The sequence below is a fragment of the Aplidium turbinatum genome, chromosome 10 (genome assembly GCF_918807975.1).
Source record: "Aplidium turbinatum chromosome 10, kaAplTurb1.1, whole genome shotgun sequence".
Taxonomy (NCBI): Eukaryota; Metazoa; Chordata; class Ascidiacea; order Aplousobranchia; family Polyclinidae; genus Aplidium; species Aplidium turbinatum.
The window spans coordinates 5021965-5046478 of NC_137481.1; the positions used below are offsets into that span (position 1 = coordinate 5021965).

At 39.8% G+C, this 24514-nt stretch overlaps 2 protein-coding genes across 2 annotated transcripts; both read left to right on the forward strand.

The window, feature by feature from the left end:
* Window positions 1-4039: 4039 nt before the first annotated feature.
* On the forward strand, window positions 4040-5785 carry LOC145778439 (zinc finger BED domain-containing protein 5-like). The gene has a single exon (XM_082589916.1). The coding sequence runs from the start codon at window positions 4040-4042 to the stop codon at window positions 5783-5785; it is 1746 nt and encodes a 581-aa protein (XP_082446042.1).
* A 3226-nt stretch (window positions 5786-9011) lies between these two features.
* LOC145778826 (uncharacterized) lies at window positions 9012-23058 on the forward strand. Its single transcript, XM_082590411.1, has 10 exons — window positions 9012-9114; window positions 9559-9661; window positions 13660-13783; window positions 14331-14376; window positions 16064-16165; window positions 17040-17223; window positions 18720-18826; window positions 19487-19592; window positions 20657-20732; window positions 22181-23058. Exons 1-10 carry the CDS (start codon window positions 9027-9029, stop codon window positions 22634-22636), a joined length of 1392 nt encoding a protein of 463 aa, XP_082446537.1. The 5' UTR covers window positions 9012-9026; the 3' UTR covers window positions 22637-23058.
* Window positions 23059-24514: the final 1456 nt, after the last annotated feature.

Sequence of the window (24514 nt, forward strand, 5' to 3'; positions counted from 1 at the left end):
TTCAGTTGTAGTCTCATTAATTACTTCACTATAGTCTAGAGTTCACTGCATAACAGTTTCTTTTGTTAGATAAAAGTTGATGTAAAAGCTTGAGGTGGCTGGATCAGTTCAAAAAGATGCACGAAATTAAGTGCATTTTAGCAGATGTCAGCACAAACAAACATATATTTATTTAGTGCAGAAAAAGAACCAAGGCAAGAAATTTCCCTAAATTGCTCATTTCCTTAACTTTGTCCTAAAGAAGCATAAAGTTCCCAATCTAGGGCAAATTCCCTAATCCCTAGACATAAGAACATTGACAAGGAATTTTTAAAGTTGAAAATAAATTGTGATCACAAGGTTGCCAGATCGAAAATTTAAAAAATCTAAATTGCACTAAACCTCTGCAAGATTGAAACAGATCGAAAATAATTAAGTAGTCCAAATTATTGTTTGATAAAAGTCAAAAAACCAAACAAATTAAAAACAATAATATGTTATCAAATATAAAAGCAAGTTACTGCTATTTACTCATCATCTAGTTCTAGTACTATTAAAATGAATTAGTTTTGCAATTTGCGTGATCGACGTGTGATTGTGTGTTCAAAATCGGGCAAGTTTGTGTGATGAAGCCAAGTTTTATTTTGCTGTTCATTCAGACTTGTTCAGTGAACAAAAATGAAACATGTTTTAACTTTTTAGTTTAAAAACAAAGCTAAAAAAGTCAAATTCAATTAAAAGTCAAACTATAAATCTTTTAGCCAAACGCCTTGAGTCTTTTTTCGATATTTTATTTAAATTTCAATAGATTTTTATTTTGTGTTGCAGTCGCACTTTAGGCTACGCATTACGCAATAATCTATTCAAAATTTCTTTCTTGTTAATTCTATGATCATGTGTAAGAGTTTCCTATTTTATAATACAAGCTACCATTCGAGAAACTTACAAGAAATGATTTTTTTCAATTTTGCTTTTCCGGCTGCCAAATTAGAAAATATAACTATTTTTTTTAAATGTCAAAGAATGAGACATCAAGTGCATTGTGGAATCAGAAAAGATAATATCTTCGGCATTCTTAATTGATTGATTGAATCTTTATCCTTGGACTGGGAAAGCTTCTTGCAGAGCTTAATCCTGGCAGTTTCGCATAGGCTACTTGTAGAGGCTTTGATCACTGACGCAGGCCCGGTCACCGAGATTGACATAGTGAAGTTTCCGATTGTTGAAGTGTTGTTGCCGGGAATTATTCCATTCATTAGATGCCGCTGAATGGAGAGCAGTCGTTTACGTGCGTTGCTCAAACGCACACCCCGAGAGTCGAACCAGCGCCTCTTGACCTTGAAGCTTCTTCGTTCCAGAAGTCACGCGCTAATCAGAGCAACCAAATGCCCATAAAGTAAAACAAAAAAGCAAAAAAACAACTTAGTTAATCATAATTATTTGCATATTTCTTTCCCTTCTAATATAGATTTTGAGATAAGCTATTTGCATCGTCCACGGCACATAGGCTACCTTAGGCTCAGAGGTGAGCAGTAGGCTAGTTTGCTACCTTTGTAGCGCCGCTACTTTTCTTGTAACGAAAGCGCTGCTACGTTTCTCTTGTAGTTATAGCGATTGCAGTAGCGGCGCAACTTTTTTTCAATTTAGTGGTAGCGGAGATGAGGCACTACATTTCTTTCAGTCGCACTTGCGTGACTTGCTACTTTCCAATAAAGCTTAAAGCGAAAAAAAGTGTCGCTACGTAGTCGCTAGTCGCTACGCCGAGCTTTGAACTTGTCAAACTTCTTCTTTCGTATGAGAGGTCGGTTTTTGAACTACGTTTCATTGGGGTCAAATCTCTGGGCATTCTTCGAGCAGCCACTTGATTGTAAAGTTCTCCAGCGTTGACAGGCCAACTGCTCATGGAAAAATAACCTAAACGTCGGGCAGTGGTAGAGAATGTGGTTTGCTGTCTTCCTCTGCACCACAGTTGCATGCCGCAAATGTTCATAGACCCAATTGTACATCAAGGATGCAAAGCGCTCAACACCCGTGCGGAGGCGATTCAGCCGTAGCCTGCCCAGGCAGGTCGGCTGAGCTCATTTCCTGGTGGCATGGGTCCAGCGTCGGGGACAAAGGAGTGCAGAGTGGAGGTGTTACGTGTCCACTCCTCTTGTCAGGTATTCGTGATCCATGATGAGGCGCTGGTGTTGTGCTCCAGCAAGGATTGTGCTTAAGCAACAAAGGGGTTTCTCGACTTGAGGCGTTTCTTTATTAGCAATCTGCTGGTGATGAAAGTCTTGATAGTAATACGTAATAATAGTAATAAACAATGATAATAAGATAATAAGAGATAATAAGAAAAGAAGAGCTCCCCGAGACCTCCCTAGGAATGCAACTCTGGTCAAGATTTTAGAATATTTTTTTTGCGTGTGTGTGCCACTGCCATCGCATGAAACATCAGTAGCCTACCTACGGAAAGAAAATTCAATTGTGGAGGCCTTTTTTCAAACAGAAGCAAGTCCTTGAACCTTGAACTTGTGCCGATTTACTAGATGCCCACCTCTGAGTAAGATAGCCTACCTGCAATAAAGAAGAGGTAGACTAATTATATGACCTTAACTTAGTAATCTATGTTCAAAGTTAAGACCTATATGTTTCGTACTCAAAAACCCATGTGGTCACAACGGTAAACCATAATCTCTTCGTGGAAAATTTGTAATATAAATTTCCCGGATCCGTTCGTCTGTATGCAATGACCGAAAGAAACACTCTTCTGAAAACGTCTATTCAAGAATTGTATTTCTGTAAAAATAGCCTCAAGGCAGTCGAAAAATGGAGCAACACTGTACCCACTAAAACTTGTCACTACAATACAAATTACTGAGATAAAGACAGAAATTTCGTCTAGTTGGTAAAGCACAAGCAAAACCGTTTTAATATGCGACCAACTTTTCAAGCAGCAATTTTAAGAATGAGAGAATAGATTGCAATATTTTAAACGCACGTAACCATCTTCTGTGACGTAATAATGATAAGGATTATGAAGCTATTCAAGCACCTGTTAAATCTGGCTTAGGCTACACCATATCTTGTAATTCAAGATTTAACGATGATGTAATGCTTCACAGGTGATGCAATCTTTGCTTATTTCTAGCAATAGTCCATATGACGTAAGACGTCAGGTTCAGCAGACAACAGTTTTATGTGACGTTTGATTTGTACAGATATTGTCCGTAACACCATGTTGTTGGTAGGCCTACTGTATTGACTGAGTATTCGCACTAGCCTACGTGTAGACTAGTGAAACAAAAAGATTTTAGTCGTTTGAACATGGTAGGGTCCGACAGATAATTCAGTTGCTTAAGCGCCTGACTTTGTGCGCGAAGAAACCGCAAAATTAAGCGTCTGTGGTTCGGCTCTCGGAGTGGGCGCTTGAGAAACGCATTTCAAGGACTGCTCTTCATGTAGCGGCGCCTAGCCCTAGAGCAGTGCTCCGCAACCGGTGTGCCGCGGCACACCGGTGTGCCGCGAAGCGATGCTAGGTGTGCCGCGGGATAACTATCATCAGAACATACTTTTTGAAAAGAAAGGAGTTTTGTGTTTTAAAAATTCGCGCTTTACCACTGCAAGACAACTCAAACTCCAGCTAGACTTCCCACTGTGTATTTATGATGTTTTTATGACTCACAATTAAAGTTTTCGCAATGGGAAGGCTGCCTTAGTTCTGAAAAAGGCTGGTTAACGTGGTTAGTGTGTTTTTAGAAGTCAGGCTAGGTCATTTCGAATTGTCAGTCAGCAGTGTTCAATAAAAATTTTCGTATTTGTTTCCTTGTATTTACAATTAAAGTTTTCGCAATGGGAAGGCAGCCCTAGTTTTAAAAAAAGGCTAGTTAACGTGGTTAGTCTGTTTTTAGAAGTCAGGATAGGTCATTTCGAATTGTCAGTCAGCAGTGTTTAATAAAAATTTTCGTATTTGTTTCCTTGTATTTTTCTAGCTTCGCTTTATTGTGAGCTAATAAGCTAATTCATTTGCAGTCCTTAAGAAAATCCTTGAAAACTAAAATTAACTAAAAATCTAATGGATAAGTTCTTGAAAAGATCAATAGAACCAGATAGCATGCCTAGTACAAGCCATGTTGCAAAAAGACCGAAGGTTTTAAAGAGGAAATACAAAGCAGATTACCTTCGGTTTGGATTTACTTGGTGTGGTAACGAAGAAGCTCCGAAACCACAATGTGTAATTTGTGGAGAGCAACTTGCAAATCAAGCAATGGTTCCAAGTAAACTTATCCGCCACTTACAAACAAAACATGTCAATTATGCCAACAAGGATAAGAAATTCTTTCAGCGGATTTTAAGTCAAAATAGAAAGCAAAAACACTTTATGAAATCGTCTTTCACAATTTCGGAAAAAGCATTAGAAGCTAGTTATCACGTAGCAAAACTGATTGCACAACAGAAAAAACCGCATAGTATTGGGGAAAAACTCTTAAAACCAGCATGCCTAGAAATTGTTCGATTGATGCTTGGACCAAAGGAAGTTGAAGAGGTACGGAAAGTGTCATTGTCTGCAGAAACTATTAAAAGACGAATTGATGATATGTCTGGTGATATACTTGAAACTCTAATTAATAAACTAAAAACGTCTGGGAAGTTTTCTCTTCAGATTGATGAAACAACAGATATTAACAAAAAAGCACAGCTGTTAAGTGTAGTACGTTTTGTCAATGGCGACTCCATAACAAACGAGTATTTATTTTGCAAAGAACTTCCAGAACGAACGACTGGCCAGGAAATTTTTAGAGTGACCAACGAGTTTTTCATAGCCCATGGTATCCATTGGAATAACTGCATCAATGTTTGCACAGATGGTGCATCAGCAATGGTGGGCGAAGGAAGAGGTTTTGCTGCATGGGTAAAACGTCAAAATCCAGCCATTCAACTTACGCATTGCTGCTTACACAGGGAAGCCTTGATGATCAAACATTTGCCAACGGAGCTGACAGAAACAATGAACGACTGTATCCAAATTGTTAACTTTATTAAAGCAAGAGCTTTGAATTCAAGAATTTTTTCATTGCTATGCGAAGAAATGGGATCAGAACATCAATCACTGCTATTTTACACTTCTGTGCGTTGGCTTTCCCGGGGAAAAGTTCTCGCAAGACTTTTCGAACTACGGCATGAAATAAGTCAATTCTTATTAAATCAGAACAACCATGATTTGTATAAACATCTTGAAGATGATCATTGGATTGCCAAACTTGCATACATGGCCGACATATTTGAACACTTGAATGAACTCAATATCAAAATGCAAGGCAAAGGTGAAAACATACTGACATGTTCTGACAAGATAAGAGGATTTAAAGAGAAAATAGTACTCTGGAAAAACGAGTTAAAAAGGGGATCACTGAAAATGTTTCCCAGAAGCAACCTAAATAGTATTGATAAAGAATTGGTGTTTGATTTGGCCAAAGAGCACTTAACTTTGTTGCATGAGAAATATGACCATTACTTTTTCACAATTAACACGGAACAATACGATTGGATCCGAAATCCTTTTGCGGCTAATGCTGAAATATCAACGCAAGACTTGACTTTGCCTGTTAGAGAAAACTTTCTTGAACTACGAAATGATAGAACTTTGAGATTAAAATTCAGCGATGTTCCACTTGATGAGTTTTGGATTTCAATTGAAGAAGAATATAAGCAAATTTCGCAGGCTGCTATTAAAATTCTGCTCCAGTTTTGCACCACTTATTTGTGTGAACAAAGTTTTTCTACTTTGGTATTGATCAAAACGATAAAAGATCCTGCTTAAAAGAAATTGATGGTGAACTTCGAGTTGCTCTTTCAAATATTGAGCCAAACATACAGCGACTGTGCTCATTGAAACAAGCGCAAATATCTCATTAATAAATTAAGCTATAGTTTTTTTTTACATTTTGAGTATGTGTCGGCCAAATTGTGCCGCAGAACTTTAAAGAGTTTTTAAGTGTGCCGTGAGTAAATAAAGGTTGCGGAGCACTGCCCTAGAGGATGATACAATTTACAGGTAGCAACACGTCGACAATTGGAAAGTTTACTTTATCGATCTCGGTGATCGGATCAGTGGTTTGAAGCCTTTACAAATATGATGCACTGTCATGAAACACCTATCAAAAGCCTTTTCAATTCGAGAATAAAGGTTCAAATCAACTAGCCGCGAACGTTCCAGTTTTGACCACAAATCGCCGAAGGCTGAACTGTTCAGCATCGAGCCAACGACGCAAGACGCTTTAAAATTGTTGCTTGGTCTCAAGTGCAGATATTTTAGACAGTGATAAAATAAGAAAATGCAAGTTCAAATTTCGAGAGAGTGGGCTAAAAAGGTCAGCTACTATCTCTGGAAAGCTAAATGCAATAAGAAAACCCTTGGCAGCCTGACAACAAGTTTAATGTAGCTCGGCTTAATTTGCATGCCTAGTCATCTACCAGTATCTCAGCCAGGGCCGGATTAAGGGTATTGTAGGCCTAAGGCTGTTTACTAGAGAAGGGCCTAATTTTGCAAACCAAGCTACAAAAGTAATAAAAACACATAAGTTACATGAAAAATTGAAATTATTTACTGCAAAATAACATAAAAATGGCTCATAAATGGTTTTGAAAACAAACACAATTTTTATTGTCAAGTTTGAAACAGATGGAAAAAATTTTGGAAAGAAAGAAGTGGATAGGCCTAATAGGTACCTATGGTAATACTTTACCTAATGACACACTAAACCAGGGATTTTCAACCTTTTTTCCACCGCGACCTCCTCAGAGCAATCAATGTAGTCTCGCGCCCCCCCATAAAAGTATTCAACAAAAGCATATTTAATGCAAATTTTAACCAAATTTGATTCACGCCGACATCCAGTTATGTTTAGTTTTGCTGTTCCAACGTAACTTTCGAAACGAAAAATGTTTTTTGCGATGTTACCACGGCTTTTATTACATTTCCTCCGATTGTTATTTCCATTTTCTATCAAGCTTAGCTAGATAATAAGAGAAAAAAATAATAAGAATAAATTATCAACGTTTTCGCACTTTCACCGGTTGAATTTATTGCAATCTTTTATGAATTTATTCAAATCAATTTCGGTGAGATGGTTGGTGCTGCATATTTTTAACTATTAAGTTTGTCAATGCGTGGACCTGTTGCTGAAAGACCTTCCATACAAAATAGTGAAAATACCCGACACCAATTTGTTTCAATGCCATTGAAAACGATAGTGAGAAATCTATATTTTGCATAGGATTCTACATAATTTTGCTTTTTGGCCATAGCGTTGTTACTGGTTAACGTTAGTCTGCACAAAACAACGTAAAACAACTTGGTGAAAAATACCGAATGCTTTTTTATAGTTAAAGCCTTTGCAACGTTTGAAAGCTTAAACGATATAATATCCTCAAGTAGAGGAATGGGCGATTGCAAAAAAACACAGTTTTTAATCTTTTCTAGCAAAAAACAATTGAAAACAATAGGTAGCCTACACTGGAATTTCAAGCATCTCGCCAACCTCCGAAAAACGACTCGCTACTCCCAGGTTAAAAAGACCTGCTCCAAACTCAATTTCGGTAAAAGTGGCGCCTACGTGGTTTTGGAAATGGGTTCTTCTAACTTCTTCATATGTATTGACTCAACTCAGTCATTCGTGTTTAAGCAAAAACTGTACCTACTGTACTCTGTATCACTACCAGCCTTACAAAAATTGAGGGCCGAATTTTTTCAGGGCCTAAGGCTATAGCCTTATTAGCCTAATGGTTAATCCGGCCCTGATCTCAGCCACTAATCTATGTTAGACTTACATAATCAGGTATACACAGTGACGTATGCAAGGGGAAACTAAGAGGTCAACTCAGGGATTTATAAACAAACACCCTTTCTCCTGCCCCTCTTCCATTAAGCTAAATCTGAGCTAAATGGTTTCAATTTTTTGAATATTTCATTGTTTCTTATGGATTTTTGCACAGTTTATCTTATATGTTTTCTCATCATTTCAACTTGGTTGTGTTTTGTCTAAATTAAAATTAGGGAACAGTTTATCGTATCGAGAAAGTGTTCATGATGGAAAAAAAGTAAAAATAAAACCTGAAAGTGTTACTACTGCTACGGCACTGGTAAGGTGTTTCAAATATATTACAAAAAAACTGTGTTGTTAGTAAAATTAAGATGAAATTGAAACCTGCCCCAAACAAAATTTTCTCTGCTGCCTACTGTGGCCTACAGAAAAGGCCAACATTCAGTATGCAACGTTAAACGTATCTGCATTGCATTTATAGCTTTGACCACATCGCAATGTGCACTGCGCAGTGCGCAGGCCTAAAAAACCAACAAGGTTTCGAAATTTTTAACAAAAAAACAAAACATTACTCGACAATCTTGTAGCCATGAGAATTATGTTGCAATTGTGCAATTAAAAGCCAACATTTTGTGACGTACCGTTTACATAAACTTACTTTTACTTTTGTTGTGAAGTAAAACTAAGTCACCATGGTTGTAGGGCGCCACTGCGGTTGTTGTTCAAGCCTTTTAAAAATCTGCAAAACAGCATAACTGAGCTTGAGATGTGATTTTAAAGTTTGCTGCAATTAGTCAAGCAAATTATTAGACCCATTTCGATTTTTTATCAAAATGCGTAGCGTGAAGCCTACTGCATTTTTGTAGCCTATCGACCAACTTATAGTTCAGTTCGATTTGTTTTACATTTTGACCTCACAGCTGTAAAAACAATTTTTCGTGATAGCCTACAGCAGAAGTCTAAAAAGGTAGAAGCAACAAAACAAGAGGATTAAGAGTTCTTGAGACCAAAGCAAGATACTACAGTATCTGAAAAGAATGGCATCACACCTTCAGTAAAAATAACCCACATAAAGCAATTACTTTAGGCCATTTACAAATATTCGATGTAGGTGGGCTATTGCAGTGCATTGTATTTTTGATTAATGAATGAGTCATTGTTAATAGATAGGTCTGCGGTATAAGCCTAATGTATCGTCTACTCCCGCTTGACGGCCTACAGTAGCCTACGCCCTACGCTATGATGCGTGTTGTATTGGTTTGCTGTTGGCTAGCTGCTCACTTTCGTTCAACAACAAGTCTAAAACAGTCTCTTCTTAATCCCCCATGTAAGTAAATATATGCCTTGGCTTATCTATTCATTTTATTAACCTGCTTCTGCTTTTATTTTGATTCGATATCTATCATCAACCACGCTAAATAACTTATGTATTTTCTTTGGGAAGCAGAAAATGTGGGTTGTTCAAAATCAATCCACATTTTTTCAATAAAGGAAATGAAAACAAAAATTATGCAATTGAAAATATCGACAACAACATACAAATAAATTTAATAGACAAAGAAGTTACTTGGGGAAAAGTATATTTCGTAGATTAAGTTTGTCACATCAACCAGTAAAGGTGCATGCAATACGTGGCTTGCTTTCACTTAGCAAAGTCTTAACCGCTTTTCTTCTGAAAAACTTTTCATTGCACTAACCTAGATGTCAGTAGCCTAGTACTGTAGTTCTTAAATTCTAATATTGAAATGATATCACAAGATATTTCATGCAGGGAAACACTGCGTGCATAATCTTCACGCCAAGCGAGGTTGGCAGGAATTTGTGAGTCCGGGATATCCACATGGAATCACAACGCAAACGCAATGTAGTTGGATGTAAGTTAATTGGATTGTCCGCCCCTTTAGCTCAGTGGTTACGCGCCTGGCGCTCACGAGGCGCAAGTTCGATTCTCGGGATGTGCGCTTGAGCAACGCATTTCAAGATTGCTCTCCAATCAGGGCACCTAGTGAATGGAATAATTCCCTGGTTACAACACTTCAACAAACGAAAACTTCACTCTGCCAATCTCGGCAACCGGCCCTGTGTCAAGAGCCTCTACAGGTATGCGAAACTACCAGGAATAACCTATCAAGGCTTTGTCAGTCTGAGAATAAAGATTCAAAACCAACCAACCAATCGTTTTGTTTCCAATTACAACAATTGCTAGACCGATCAGCAACGCTGCTATAGCCTTCCAGATAACAAAATCGTTTCTTTTTATGTTCATTTAACGTCTGTAGATGTAAATGATGTAAAAAGGTAACATCTTAAATTTAAGACACCTCATCAGCTTATCCACCCTCATAGACGAAACACGTCTGCATCGCTGTCAATTCTTGCTACAATCGGCTGCCGAAAAACTTATAGAGGTTTGATAATCATAGAGACCCATGAGGCCGTTGATCCCAGCCTCATGGTCGAAACATGGCCGTATCACTGTCAATGCTTGGTGTACTCAACTGCCGAGAAACAATCAAAATCGTCCATTGATGTTAGCTCCAAAAAAAGCTGAAATTATGAAAGTAATTAGTTGCTTTGTTACAACATAAGCTATTCTGCAGCTCAACATAGAAGGCTACACAACAAGCAAGATCAAAGTTGAGGAGCAGCTTGCCCATGCCAACCGGGCACTCGTCATCCTCCTCCAAGAGACCCACTGCACCTCTGCAGATAGGCTAGCTATTCCCAACTACACGCTAGCCGGGTGTACCTTAAGCAGGAAGCACGGCATTGCCACGTTTGTGCATGAGAGCCTGAAGTGGACCTTTGTCGACCAATCTCCATTTGATGCTGAGATTGAGTGGGTGTGCAGTTGTATCTCAGACGACAACATCGTCAACATCTACAAGCCCCACCCTCGCAAATGTTGCCACCATACCTTCCAACGTTCCCCTCCTCCAGTCTCTACGCTGGCGATTTCAACTGTCAGCACATCGACTGGGGCTACAACAACACAAGCAGCGACGGAGAATTGCTGGCTGACTGGGCCTCTACAAACTATCTTGCCCTTCTATTCAACCCAAAGGAACCAGCCAGTTTCCACTCCGGCCGCTGGGGAACATGGACAAACGTTGACTTGGCCTTCGCGAGTGTCGACAGCTCTCTTCCAGACAGACTTGTGCTTGAGAAGTTCTCGTGGTCCCAACACCGGCCGTCCCTCATCATCGCCCCAAAACTTGTGGCTCCTGTCCTGAGTTCACCGGTGAAGCGATGGAACTTCAAAAAAGCCGATTGGAATCAATACAGCCTCCTGACCAATGCGTCTGCTGCAAAGTTACCATCACCTGAAACATGCAACGCAAACGAGGCATACCAGGACGTCTGCAATGCCATAATAACTGCGGCAAAGGCCACAATACCACGTGGTCATCGAACCAGCTATACACGATGCTGGGACTCTGAGTGTGAAGCTCTCTATCGCTCTTACCTAAGCGCCACAAGTGGTGCTGCTTCTAACACTGCCGCCACCGGACTACTTGAGCGGCTGGACACAAAGAAGCTTGAGCGATGGAACGAAGCTGTCCAAACCATCGACTTCTCACACTCAAGCCGCAAAGCATGGAGCATCATCAATAACCTCACTGGGCGCTCAGCAAACTCCCCTCGTCAGTTCCCCGTTTCTGCTAATGCCATCGCTTCCCAGCTAGTGCAGAACGGGGTCTACAAGACAAAAGACCGCAAAACATCCCGCCTTGTTGCCAAGGAAGTATCTGCCCTTTGGCGAGTAGAAACACCACAAGAAAAAATAATCTCTGGAGACTTCACACCAGAGGAATTCGCCACCGCCCTCCGCCTAGTGAAACCACACAAGTCTCCAGGGCCGGATAAGATCTGCCCTGAGCTTGTGCTCCATGCTGGCCATGCCCTAAAGCCCTGGTTACGTAGATTCCTCTCTTCCTGCCTGCACCACCTCACAATCCCAAAAATCTGGAGAAGAGCTTTAGTAGTTGCGATCCCTAAGCCTCACAAGCCACCAGAGGACCCAAGGAGTTATCGTCCGATATCCCTCCTCTGTGTTCCTTTCAAGATCCTCGAAAGACTGATCTACGCACGCGCCAACCCAATCATCGACCCGCTCCTTCCAAAAGAGCAAGCTGGGTTTCGACGCGGAAAATCCACCGTAGATCAGGTCACACTCTTAACCCAAGACATCGAGGATTGCGTTGAGGCAAAAAAGAAAGCCGGCGCTGTCTTTCTAGATCTTACAGCTGCCTATGACACCGTATGGCATCGCGGCCTTACTTGCAAGCTGCTTCGCCTGCTTCCTGACCGACATATGGTTCATATGATTATGGAACTTGTCAGGAATCGAAGCTTCACCCTCATCACCGGTAGCTCACGGCGAAGCAGACTGAGACGCCTGAAAAACGGCGTTCCACAGGGGTCGGTCCTGGCTCCACTTCTTTTCAACATCTACAACCACGACCTGCCAACTACGGTCTCCGCAAAGTATGCTTATGCGGACGACCTGGCAATTCTCCACTCCGCAAAGTTGTGGGAAAATCTAGAAGACACCTTGAGCCAGGACATGAAAACTCTCTCAGCCTATCTCCAGAACTGGCGACTGAAACTCAGCGAAACCAAAACTGTGGCAGCAGCTTTCCATCTCCATAATCGGAAAGCTGATCGTGAGCTACACGTCCAGAACAACGGAAAATCTCTGTCCTTTTGCCCCGAACCAAGATATCTTGGGGTGATACTGGACAGATCGCTCACATACCGCCACCATTTGGTGTCACTGCGCAAGAAACTCACATCCCGAGGTGCGCTACTCAAGCGCTTGGCAGGCTCTAGCTGGGGGGCGAGGGCTGACACTTTGCGTATAGCAGCCTTAGCCCTTGTCTACTCTTCAGCAGAGTACTGTGCACCTGTTTGGTGCTGCAGTGCTCACTGCCACAACATCGACACAGCCATAAACAACGCCCTGCGCACAGTGACCGGATGCCTGCGTCCCACACCATTGGACAATCTCCCCATTCTCGCTGGTATCCAACCCGCTGAGCTTCGTCGCGAAGAAGCCACTCTGTCCCTCGGTCGACGGGCACTGGAGCCTAACCACCTTCTCCACTACAAAATCTCTGCTCTTCCAAACGAGCACCCCCGTCGACTGAAATTAACACACCTATTCGTGCCAGCCGCTCAACTTCTTATCAACGAAGCTGATGTACAAGACATCTCTGCGGCTGCTTGGGCGGACCAGAAATGGAGTTCTGAATGGAAGTCAACCACCACCAGACTCTATTCGTTCATCCCCGACGCCGACACACGCCCCATCGGTCTAACACTACCAAGACAGGCATGGGTGCGCCTCAACCGTCTCCGTACGGGCGTCGGGCTTTTCCGCTCAACCATGCACCAATGGGGAATGGCCTCTTCCTCCTCCTGTGAATGTGGTGCCGAGGAACAGACCGCAGACCACATCATCAATGACTGCTCCATCTTCAAGCCACCTAACGGAGTGGAAGGTCTGCGTGTCATGGATGATGAAACCAAAGACTGGCTGCTCTCTAGTAGCCTTCCAGTGTAGTCCGGGAACATCGTGAATCTGGGGTGGTAAAAGGATAGACCCTCGGCCCCAGACGCTCACACGACGACGACGACGAACATAGGCTAAATAAGTGAACAAGCAATAGAATAAAATATCATTTTGTGTAGTGTTTTTATCATGGAATTTCTTATTGCAAAACTTCCCCTTTGTGAATTCTATTAGAAGGCTTAGACAACATAAAACTACGGTAAAGTGTACGAAGTTACTTTCTAAAGTTAGTTTAGATATAACAAACTTGAAGCTTTTACAGTTTACGTGGATAATAACACACTTTCGTTTTTACAGAATTTCTTCTAATCCAAACTATCGGATCAAACTTGCCTTTCACACGTTAAACTTAACTGGTTCTATCAACAGTTGCTTCACGCAATTTGTCGACATTTGGGACTTGAAAAGTGGGACCAGTATGGTAAGCAATGCCAGCACTTCAGTTGTATCTTTTTGTTTTCAAAACTTGAGTTCTTTAGCAATACAATATCATATAAAGGGCATGCCGGGAAAGGTTAGGTTCACATAGTAAATACGATGTGAAGATTAAAAGTTTTACTTTCGCATAACGGCTATGAACGATGTGATAATTTTATATAAACATAAATTTTATAGAAAAAAAATCACACTGCAGGTTTTGTATAGGAAAGCAAAACTCTTCATTCTTGCTGCAGTAATTCGTTTCGAGAGTAAAAATTAATCAAATAGGATCACAAGGTTTAGATCTATCAAAATTCTATATATTATTACGACATTTTCACCGATTGTGTATTATATTTTTAGCTTAATTTGCCAACCATGATGTTTTGTTGCAAAGTTACATTTTTGATGTATTTGTTGAAAGCGATAAATCAGAAATGTCTTGGATCTGGCCTTGTTTGCTGTAACTTTGCTTATTTTGTGAAAGTTGTTTACAGGCTACTTTCTATTCAAAGTAATTCACATTTTATGAAATTCTATTTTTGCAGGGTCGCTTTTGCGGAGACCAACGCCCTGGTGATTATGTGACATACGGTAAGTTTTTTTTATATTGCAACCAAAGTTACCCAAGAGTGACAGTGAACGTTTCGTAAAAGACCCAATTGGATTTAGGCTACAGTGCACCCTTCATTGTTGAGGCTCCTCCTACTTTATGCAATATCATCTGTGCAGATTGCATGCCTTTGTCTGTGCTTTTTTCATGACATTTTCCTTTATATATCTCAAAATCAGTTGCTTAGCCGAGTGGTGAAAGCCTTGGCTCGCCGTTCGAAAGGTCGCTAATTCGACACCGCTCAAGAGTATGCGGCTGTGTTTTTAGCAGGACACTTAAAGGCATCCCCAAGGGTTGATACAGAGACTGACTTGTTGTCTTTCCGTTTACGATTAAAATGTTCAACCACCAGGCGTAAGCCTGGATACGACAAAAAATCATCCCCCTTATCAACCCCACGTTTTCTCTAATGCAGAGTTTCCATCTTTGTTTGTGCATCCCGTTTGCGTAGTTGTAATCCGCAGGTTGGTGTAGTAGATGCGGTTCATTATCCAATCAGAAGGTCTCGCCATCCACAGCATGGCCTAGCGGTTTGAGGGTTAAAGCAATAGTCATTTCGATGGCGTAGGTTCGATTCCCATCCTTGTTACTACTCTTTTTCTTCTGCAATTATCAAAGCAAAAATCAACTCTCTGTCTGAGTGCTAGAAAGATCACAATGCAGTTAGCTAGTTTATAGAAAAATTGTCCTATGCTAAAGTGTCGGTTAAAACACCACATCTTATTCTGCTGCAGGCCTGCAGCGACCTATAGATTACAAATATGCATCCCGTTTTCTTCATTAATTCCACCTGCAGAATTTGGTTGCCAACCTCCGGTGACGTAGCGACCAATTGAATGTTGTAATCATTTTCAAGGACAACAGGGTCCTGAGGGCGGAAAAATATCGCTGGCCTACTAAGTGTTATTTGTAAGAATTAAAACAGTTTAAAATTAAATAATAAAATTCTGCTTTTTTATTTTCATTCTGTGGCTATTTAAAATCTTGTAGTCATTTAAAATAAATTGTCGTGCTTCTGCTTTAGTGATAAGATAACTATCAGAAACAGTAGCGTAGCCAGGAATTTTGAAAGGGGGGGTTTTGACGACCCAGCGGCGGGGGGTCTGGGGGGCCTCCCCCATAAAATTTTGAAAATTACTTTGAATTTGTTGCATTCTGAAAGCATTTTCAACAAGAATGTGAGTATGAATATTCCTGTAAAATGGTGCTGTCCGGTGGCATAGCAAAAGGTTAAGATCATGTTTTCTTCGGCATTTTTCGGAAATAAAGCTAAGTCTCTATGTTTTCTTGTTGCTAATTCCTGGCTGAGATGTTTGGTATTGGCAAAACTCGGTCTTTTAATGCAGTTTTGTTTAAAGTTAGGCATTTTTTTTTAGACTGAAAGCATCATTCTCAATATCGTGACGTCACACGTTTGCCAAAGGGGGTTATAACCCCCACCCCCCCCCCCCGGCTACGCCACTGATCACAAATTATAATACATATTTGACACATGTTTGGTTGTCATAAAAAGTCCGCTAAAAAGACAGAAACTAATTCTGAACTAATCTATCTCTTTTACTGTACGCTTCCAGACAGCAAAATCAGTCAATTTTACATTGACTAAACGTTTGCAGACGATGAATCAATGTAAAAATGACTGATTTTTGCCAGAGTTGTGATTGACAGGGTACATGACGCGTGTGGACTTGAAGGCGGACACGGCAGCCCCAGGGCACGAAGGTTTCATGATGAAATACAAATTTACCAAAGAGCCTGGCGGATTCAAACGTAAGCAAAACAATGGTTTCACCAGTTTAGTTACCCGCTGATTATCCTGTAGCCTACAATGCCATTGATGTGACTGTCTCTGGTGAGTCTAAGATCGATTGCAGATCGGATACTCGAAAAAAGTACTCTCTTAAGAAAAGCAGGCTATCAAAAACAAGCTTTGGAAAATAATGTGTTTGCAGAGACAAAAAAAAAACGATACAAGAAACGTAGGCTGTAATAGCTTCAAGGCCTCCAACTGTTGCAGTGCGCCATCAATCAATATTGACCAAATTTTTCTTCTTCTTTTATTGTTGCACTTGATTCCAAGCATTGACTGCCTCTTGCATGAAAAGTTTCCAAGATTCTTTGTTGTTTGCTGTTTGTGTTAGGTGTATGCTGGTGTTAGTTTTGTCAGTATGTTGGTTTAAGTAGGTTAATCTTTGTCTGCTTTGGGCATGCTTCCCTTCAATTTTACCTGTGAGAGAGAGATGTTCTAATTTTCCTTTTCGCAGCACTTGTCCGAAAAATTGAAATTGATTTTCTTTGATATTTTTTAGTACCATAGGCTATATTCTTTGTTTGTTTGACTTGATGTAGAACATTTTGGTTGCTTTTTTGTCGGTCCAAGAAATCCTCTGCATTTTTCGAATGCCCACACTTCAAACCCATTTATTCTTTTATTAATTGGTTTGGTAATTGTAGGTTATAGGTTTCTGAATTATACTTAAAAGTTGGATAAATGTAGCACTTTAATACTCTGCATCTGGCTGAGAAAGATATGTACTTTTTGCATAATATTGATTTCATTTTTCTTCTGTTGTTGGTTTGCATTATCGTTTTGACAGTCCGATCATACAGAAGACTTAGCAAACCTCTCCTGACAATTTTATAGAAACGCATTCATTTCAACACATTCCAAAGCCACAGACAAGGAAACCTAATCCAAAAATCAAGAATAAACCAGGGCAGCACTCACCAAATGACCCAAAGAAGCCTCAAAAGGCATCTGTGTTTGATGGTAAAGGAGGCAGAGTCAATCTACATTTGCGACAGAAACTTCGAGAAAAAGGATCTAGGTAGGTCATCTAAGCTTGATGGTAGGCTGTGTTCAGAAGGTAGGCCTACAAGCTAACATATTGGACAAAGGTTATTTTTAAGCGCAACTTAAATGGTGTTAGAGTTACGTAATCTATATCTAGACCAGGGGTTCTTAACCTTTTTTGTTTTGTTTACCCCTTGCCGAATGAAAAAAGTAAAATTTACCCCCACCGTTTTGGTGGCCCCTTGTGATGTCCGTGTCCAGACTTCGACGTCAGAAATCTCGATGCGACTTCTACTGACCTTTCAATCGTCAAATGTTGGAAAGTTTGCGTAATTTTTTTTTGTGCTCTTCTACTCCACAGCTCTAATTTTGTCTAAAAGCCCTGAATTTTATCATGTAGGCTACCTCTATAATGGTATCACTTTTTCCTTGCATTTGCATATTGAGCTGGTTCAAACTTGAAAAAAATGTCTGTCAAGTAAGCCAATGCACCAATAAATTCGTGGTCGCCAAAGTGCTTACTCAACGGGGATTTGCGTTCTAGAAGAAAAATCTCGATTTCACCATGTAGTTCGAAAACTCGAGACAAAACAAGACCCTCAGAGAGCCACCGAACTTCGGTGTAATAAAGGAAAACAGAGTGTTCTGATCCCATCTGATCACAAACCACTTTCAAACGACGATGATTAAGAGCACGTGCCCTTATAAAATTCACACATTCAACCACATGCTTCAAAGCCTTCAATACTGCTTTTAAATATTCTGGAATTTTTTTCACGCGTTTTTTCACCAGAGTTGTAAAGTCAGACTTAGCACGGAGCATAGAAGGGGCAGCGTCTGTGCAAAGTGAACCCACATGACTCCAGAATATATTATTTTGTTGAAAGAAATTATCCATTTTTTTTCCAGAACATTAACCGCTTTGGTAGTCGTCTCTAAACTTTCGCACATCAAGAATTCCTCTTTCAACTCACCAGCATGCACATATCGACAGTAAACCAACAAATATACGCAGTTCGACACGTCAGTTGACTTGTCTAGCTGAAGACTACTTCGTTTTGCCGTAGCCTACTAGCTCGAATTTCGTCTTTGTGGTCGCAGTCTTAATTAGGTTGTGTACTGTGAAAATGTAGCACACATAAGCTTCTGAAATGAAACTGGTAGTCTACTTGCGTGGAGATAAAAGAAAAAGATGAAAACTTACATTAAGCATAAATTTGAATCAAAATCAAGTGCAACACTACCAGTTTTTTTAATAACTGAAAGAGTAAAGTTTGCTTTAATTTATGATTCAGTAAATTTACCCCCTCGGTAGGTGAAATTTACCCCCAGGGGGTAAATTTACCCCCGGTTAAGAACCCCTGATCTAGACCAAGGGTGAGTTTAACAAGTCTTTTTAAAACACAAAGGCCAGTCAGTAAAATATAACTCTTAATGGGCCACAGTGCAAATACATCAGAAAAGAGAAACTATCAGCATGTAGTTCTCAGATGCGTTAAATTTTCTATCCCATTATTTTAATATATATAGAAAATCCCCTGGAAGCCAAAGAGCACCTCAATCAATCTACAGACCAGCACAGACCAGACCAATACAGCGCCATCCTAACCGACACTTAGCAAATCGTGAAAAAACCAGTGAGTTTGCGTGCAGTCGTAGCCTATATGTTTTTTTGGTAGTTCTTCACAAAACGCATGTTTCAAGTCTACAAATAATATGCACCAAATTGTGTTCGTGATCTGCGTGAACTGGATGACGAGTCTATTCAGTAGCTGTTCGTCACCTGCCCAAACATCTAGACCGAGTCACCGCCACTGCCCAAGGGTGGTAAAACCAGGGTCTCTCGATCCTTGGAGTGGCGAAAAAGATTCACACGAAGAAAACAAACAAAGAGTTAATTTTTTGGCGTCACATGCCGAACTTGAATTAAAGAAAGGCTTAGCCTACGAAGAACAGTCATGGAACATTTACCATCTATCACTAAATCTATGAAATGCAGGAAGATTGCTTATTGATCTTTTCTAACTACTCAAGCAAACAATCAACGATGCAGAGCTTCTTCAGCTGTTTGGAATGCCAAAATATAAATCATTCCATTTTTCATAGCATTTTTTTCATTAGAAAACAGTTATTTTAAACTATTTCGGCTAAAACATTGGGGTTAGTTTGGCGACAAATGCTTTTATGAGATTGTAGGCCTATAGGCCTACTTGGATAAGGTTTAGTAATTAATATTTCTCCTAGCCTATTTCCCTAAATAATATCGTGTAGCTACAATGATTTGTTTTAATTTACAGGAATTAGCATTGATGGCGGGAAGGATTCATTTGAGCTCTGGATTCTGATTGTCATTGGCGTTGGAGTGCTGTTATTTTTACTGTTTCTCGGATTTCTTACCTGGTTGTAAGTTGGTTGAGTATCTGGAGAGCTAAAGGTAGTCTTGCACTTGCCACTAAACATAAAGGGGTGAAACGATAAGGTTCTCATTATGCTATACGAGAGTAGGGTGGCCATAATTCCTTTCTCTCCTTTCCTTCAGCATCAGCAATTATCTCACACATTCAGTAAGCTACATAGTGAAAAGAAGAAAGTGGTGCTTTTCAATATTAAGCTTAACCCCGGGAGTCGAACTAAGATCGCATGATCGGAAAGAAAGCGTTTTTTCCGCTGTGCCATCATTTTGGTGACTACCACAGCCTACCAAAACATTTTTGGTGATAAAAAAAATTTTACTTCCACTTCCAACGTTCAGAAGGATGCCGGTTCGATACCGATCGCAGTCAATTGGTTGTGTCTTTAGCAAGACACTTAATGACATGTTTGTAGATGGAGTTCCCGGTCTTCCCATCCAGTTGATTGGCATTTTTAATTGAAGACTTGAGTTTTAAAACTACTTAACTCACATGTTGTAGAAATTGAGATCACCAAATCTGTGTTGTAGCCTATATAATGCACAGCTGCATAGTTGCACGTCGGTTGCATAGCCGAGTGGTGAGGGCCCTGGAATGCAATCGAAAGGACGTCGGTTCGACACCGCTCAAGAGCATGCGGCTGTGTCTGTGGCAGGACACTTAAAGGCATACCTGAAGGTGGACACGAAGATTGGCTTCCCTGCCTTCCCATCCACTTAATCTAAATCTTTAACCATCGGGTGTAAGCCTGGATACGACATTAGTCGATGTCTGTCTCCACGCAAGATTTGATTTGAAAACGGCTTAATTTCGCAGTAATACACACAGGTGTTTTGCAAAAAAATATAAGATTAAACAACGTTGCAAGAATTTTAACTTGATTAATCACAAAAGTCGTACTGTGGACTAAGTAGTTCTTCAACTCAGGTCTTGAATAAGCTACTAAACGTAAACCAGGGTGCATCAACTGCTAAAAAAAAATGTATTCATATACGACATATACGATATCATGCAAATATCTCCATTATTTGTAACGAATCGTTTATCGGCATTCAGATGCTTCTGTCGGAAAAGAAGAAGAACTGCTCGCTGCACGGTGAAAGCAACCACAAAAACATCCCTAAGCACCGGTGTAAGTGATTATATAGAGTAGAATACAAAGCTGTTTGCAGTGTGTAGCTTGTAAACCAGTTTGGTAACTAAATTTTTCTGTGACTTTGGACCAATAAGAATTTGAATATAATATACAGTTGAAATGTTTAAATAGATAAAAATATTCTGTTCTGGAACAAACAGCAACATCAAGCAAAGGTAATTCAACTCTAATGATAGCTGAGTGAGGCTGTGCGTTTGATCAACGCACTTCCACAACAGTGCTCCATTCAGGGGCACCTACTGGATGAAAGAATATCCACAGACCAAAACCAAACTAACGCTAACTTTACTGTTAGTTTCAATAATTACTAAGCAGGCTTGTGTCTTTATAGTCTAAATGCCTTCGTAGTATAAATGTCGTTATATTATAAATGTACAGTATAGTTATAGTCTAAATGGTCTAAAGCAGGGATGTCCAACATGCGGCCCGCCTGAGATTTTTGTGCGGCCCGCTAGTCATTTTCACTCCAAATAGTATTCTGAACTTTGAATCTTAGCCTAATTAAAATGTAGCCTACCAGTCAGCTTTTAGGGGCGCAGTAATAGTATAGTATGAAAGCAACAGGATTATATAACTATAAGAATCGAAGAATTAAAGCACGCGTTCATTTAAGTGTGATCAAGCGCCACCAGAATTCCAACTTAAACTGATTGAACTGCAAAGTCGAGAAAATTTGAAAACTTTCCACAGAAAACACACTCTTCCTTTATTTTATTCATGTAATGAATTTAATAAATTAGTCAATTTGTCCTGGAAATTATTGTGCATGTGGGACAGCTCATATTGTTGCGAGCAGTTATTTTCATCCATGAAAAACATCGAAAACTGCAGAAAGAAACAGACTGTCCGACAAACACTTAGCAAACATCCTAAGAATGAAGACAACGTCCTTTAATGCAAATGTTGATAACCTCTTAGCTGGAAAACAATGCCAAAAATCTCATTGACTTTGTACTGTAGAAATAAATTTTTGTTCCTTTTATGTGTGTGTCATTTGTTCCGATTTTCAAAGATGAAATTAATGACTTTTAATTGCTTCTTTATATACCCATTTTTCTTGAAATTTAATAGGTTCTGCGGCCCATTGAATTATTTGAAGTGACAATGTGGCCCACTATAATAAAAGGTTGGACATCTCTGGTTTAAAGTCTTTATAATTATGTACCGATGCCATTAAACTGGCTTTGATCATTCCGAAGATACAACTTTTTATAATTCCTAAATGGCGTTGAGTTTGTGTGATGTTCTGTTTAGCGTGGAAATATGTTAACATGAGCCTTGAGCCTTTAAATTCGATTCTAAACGGTGATAGGGTATGATTCGTACAACATAATAATAAACGCTACCGTCAGTTGCTGACTTTTGATTAGAAAAATAAATATCAAACCTCCTGCTTGAAGGTTTATAACTTTTTTTTTCTTCAGCAACATCACGAACTGCCAGGAATGTCTCCATTGTCACCCCAAAGAATGGGATCGGTTCCATCTGATCGAATTCTTGTTCAGACCCCTAACGTGCTTCACCCCGCTTTAACCCCTCGACAACCTTTGCCTATCAGTACAACAATGGAAGTTCACAGAGCGCCTAGTGCAAGTCATCTTAACCAACGATCTACAAATGACCCAACTTCTGACAACAAAATTAACTCAGTGGAACTTCAACAGCAAATGGTTGCCCCATTTGGTGTAAATTACATTAAATATGTTGCAACTAATCGTTCCATGGATAACTCATGTTCTAAACATGAACTTAATCACAGAAACGAAAAATCGCAAACGCAACCACATCAAATAAAAGTTAAAAAACAAGTTCCTACGTTAAAAAGGAAATTTTGTCAGTGGGAAAAAGATGAGATTAAAAAAGGAACAATCAAGTTTTGAACCGGTAGCTGGGAAGGCTACCTTCCAGCAGACAAAGCCTTGAAGCTTTTTATGTTATGGCAACAATGCTATGCCTTACTTCAATGGCTAAGCCAACCTAACCGATGCAGACGATATTAATCGCTATCTTAAAGGCTTCGCGGAATTTTATTCGGTTTTACTCACTATGACTTCACTTCGAAACACAAGTTCAGAATTCAGCGGCGTTTGTTGATCAACGACTGTAAAACAGGCAGGACAATAACCACCTTTGGCTACTCAAAATTGATTTTAAAACTCTGACATTGTTATTGTTGATGCGATACTTTGTTTTCTTTTTTTGCTTTTTTCCATGGCCTACCAAATATTTGATTATTTTTTTGTACACATTAAACTATGCTATGAACTTGGCTTAGAATAGATAACAGCGTGCTTATTGCACCGCCCACATGGTGTTGCTTCAGTATGAAGAAAGGTAATAGGCCTACGTTTTCTGGTATTGTAGAGAAAACCGAATGTGGGGCTATGTTGAAATAAACTTACTTCATTGACAACCAAACCAACCTGTTGCAAGGGTAAACAGTAAACATTAAACAATGTACCGTAGAAATGGTGTTCATGGCAGTCAGCACAAGACTGAATTCGTTAGCACAGCGAGCTATTTGCGAGTCGCCCACCATCGCGGTGTAAAATGTTCGCTCATCATTGAGACTCCGATAAACTACAGATAACATTGGATCTGGGCCGCAGAATCTTTCAATGCAAAAAGGAAATAAAAATTTACTCTCCATCATTTTTACAAAAATAAATAAACACATTTACTAGAAAAGAATAGATCAAGTGCAGATAATGCAGTGATTTAGCCTACGGTAAAATTTGCCTACTGGTCATACGGATTGCACTTGCTGATTTTGATTTTGCTATATTGAAGGAAAAGTGACACAAATGACAGTTTCTGAAAAACTCTTTTTATTGTTGCACTTGATTCCAAGCATTGACTGCCTCTTGCATGAAAAGTTTCCAAGATTCTTTGTTGTTTACTGTTTGTATTAGGTGTATGCTGGTGTTAGTTTTGTCAGTATGTTGGTTTAAGTGGGTTAATCTTTGTCTGCCTTTGGCATGCTTTCCTTCCTTCAATTTTGTCTGTGAGAGAGAGAGAGATGTTGTAATTTTCCTTTTCGCAGCACGTGTGCTAAAATCTGAAATTGATTTTCTTTGATATTTTTTAGTACCATAGGCTATATTCTTGGTGTGTTTGACTTGATTTAAAACATTTTGGTTGCTTTTTCTGTCAGTCGAGGAAATCCTCTGCATTTATCAAAATGCCCACATTTCATACCCATTTATTCTTTTATTAGTTGGTTTGGTAATTGTCCAGGTTTCTTAATTATTTTTAAAAATTGCATAAATATTCTGAAGAACAGACATGCTAAATCAAGATAAAAAATATACTTTTGAGCTGAACCAAGGAAAACGGTTGTATTTAACAAACATTAGGCGAGCTACTGTAGGCTACTATGGGCAGGGCTGTGTTAACCACCACCCTTCGTGCCCCCACACCGGAGGGATCCCACGGCTATTTAGGGGCCGCTCATGTTAGTCTTGCGGTGGAATGGCGCAGCGGGTAAGGCGCTCGCTTTCCAATCATGCAATCCTGGTTCAACTCTCGGCTTATGTTGGTTGTTGACAAACACTGCTCACCTCTACACAGGGTGTAATAAATTGGTTGGGCGTAGTTCCTGAAGAAAAGGCGGCCGAGAGAAAGGAACTGGCTACCCTACTCTCGTTTATGGCCGTGGTAACTACTGATATATAGCCTATACTACATAATTTTTTATTCAGGCACGTTTTAAACCTTTCAAGGTTTTGCCACCTTTTCCCGTTCATTAACGTGCTGGT

Excerpts from the sequence above, each read along its gene's own strand:
- LOC145778439 (XM_082589916.1), top strand. The coding sequence starts at position 4,040 with ATGGATAAGTTCTTGAAAAGATCAATAGAACCAGATAGCATGCCTAGT.
- LOC145778826 (XM_082590411.1), top strand. The coding sequence starts at position 9,027 with ATGATGCGTGTTGTATTGGTTTGCTGTTGGCTAGCTGCTCACTTTCGT. Across the intron at positions 9,115-9,558 it reads GTCTCTTCTTAATCCCCCAT|GGAAACACTGCGTGCATAAT; the intron begins GTAAGTAAATAT and ends TATTTCATGCAG. Across the intron at positions 17,224-18,719 it reads CTTCGAGAAAAAGGATCTAG|AAAATCCCCTGGAAGCCAAA; the intron begins GTAGGTCATCTA and ends TAATATATATAG.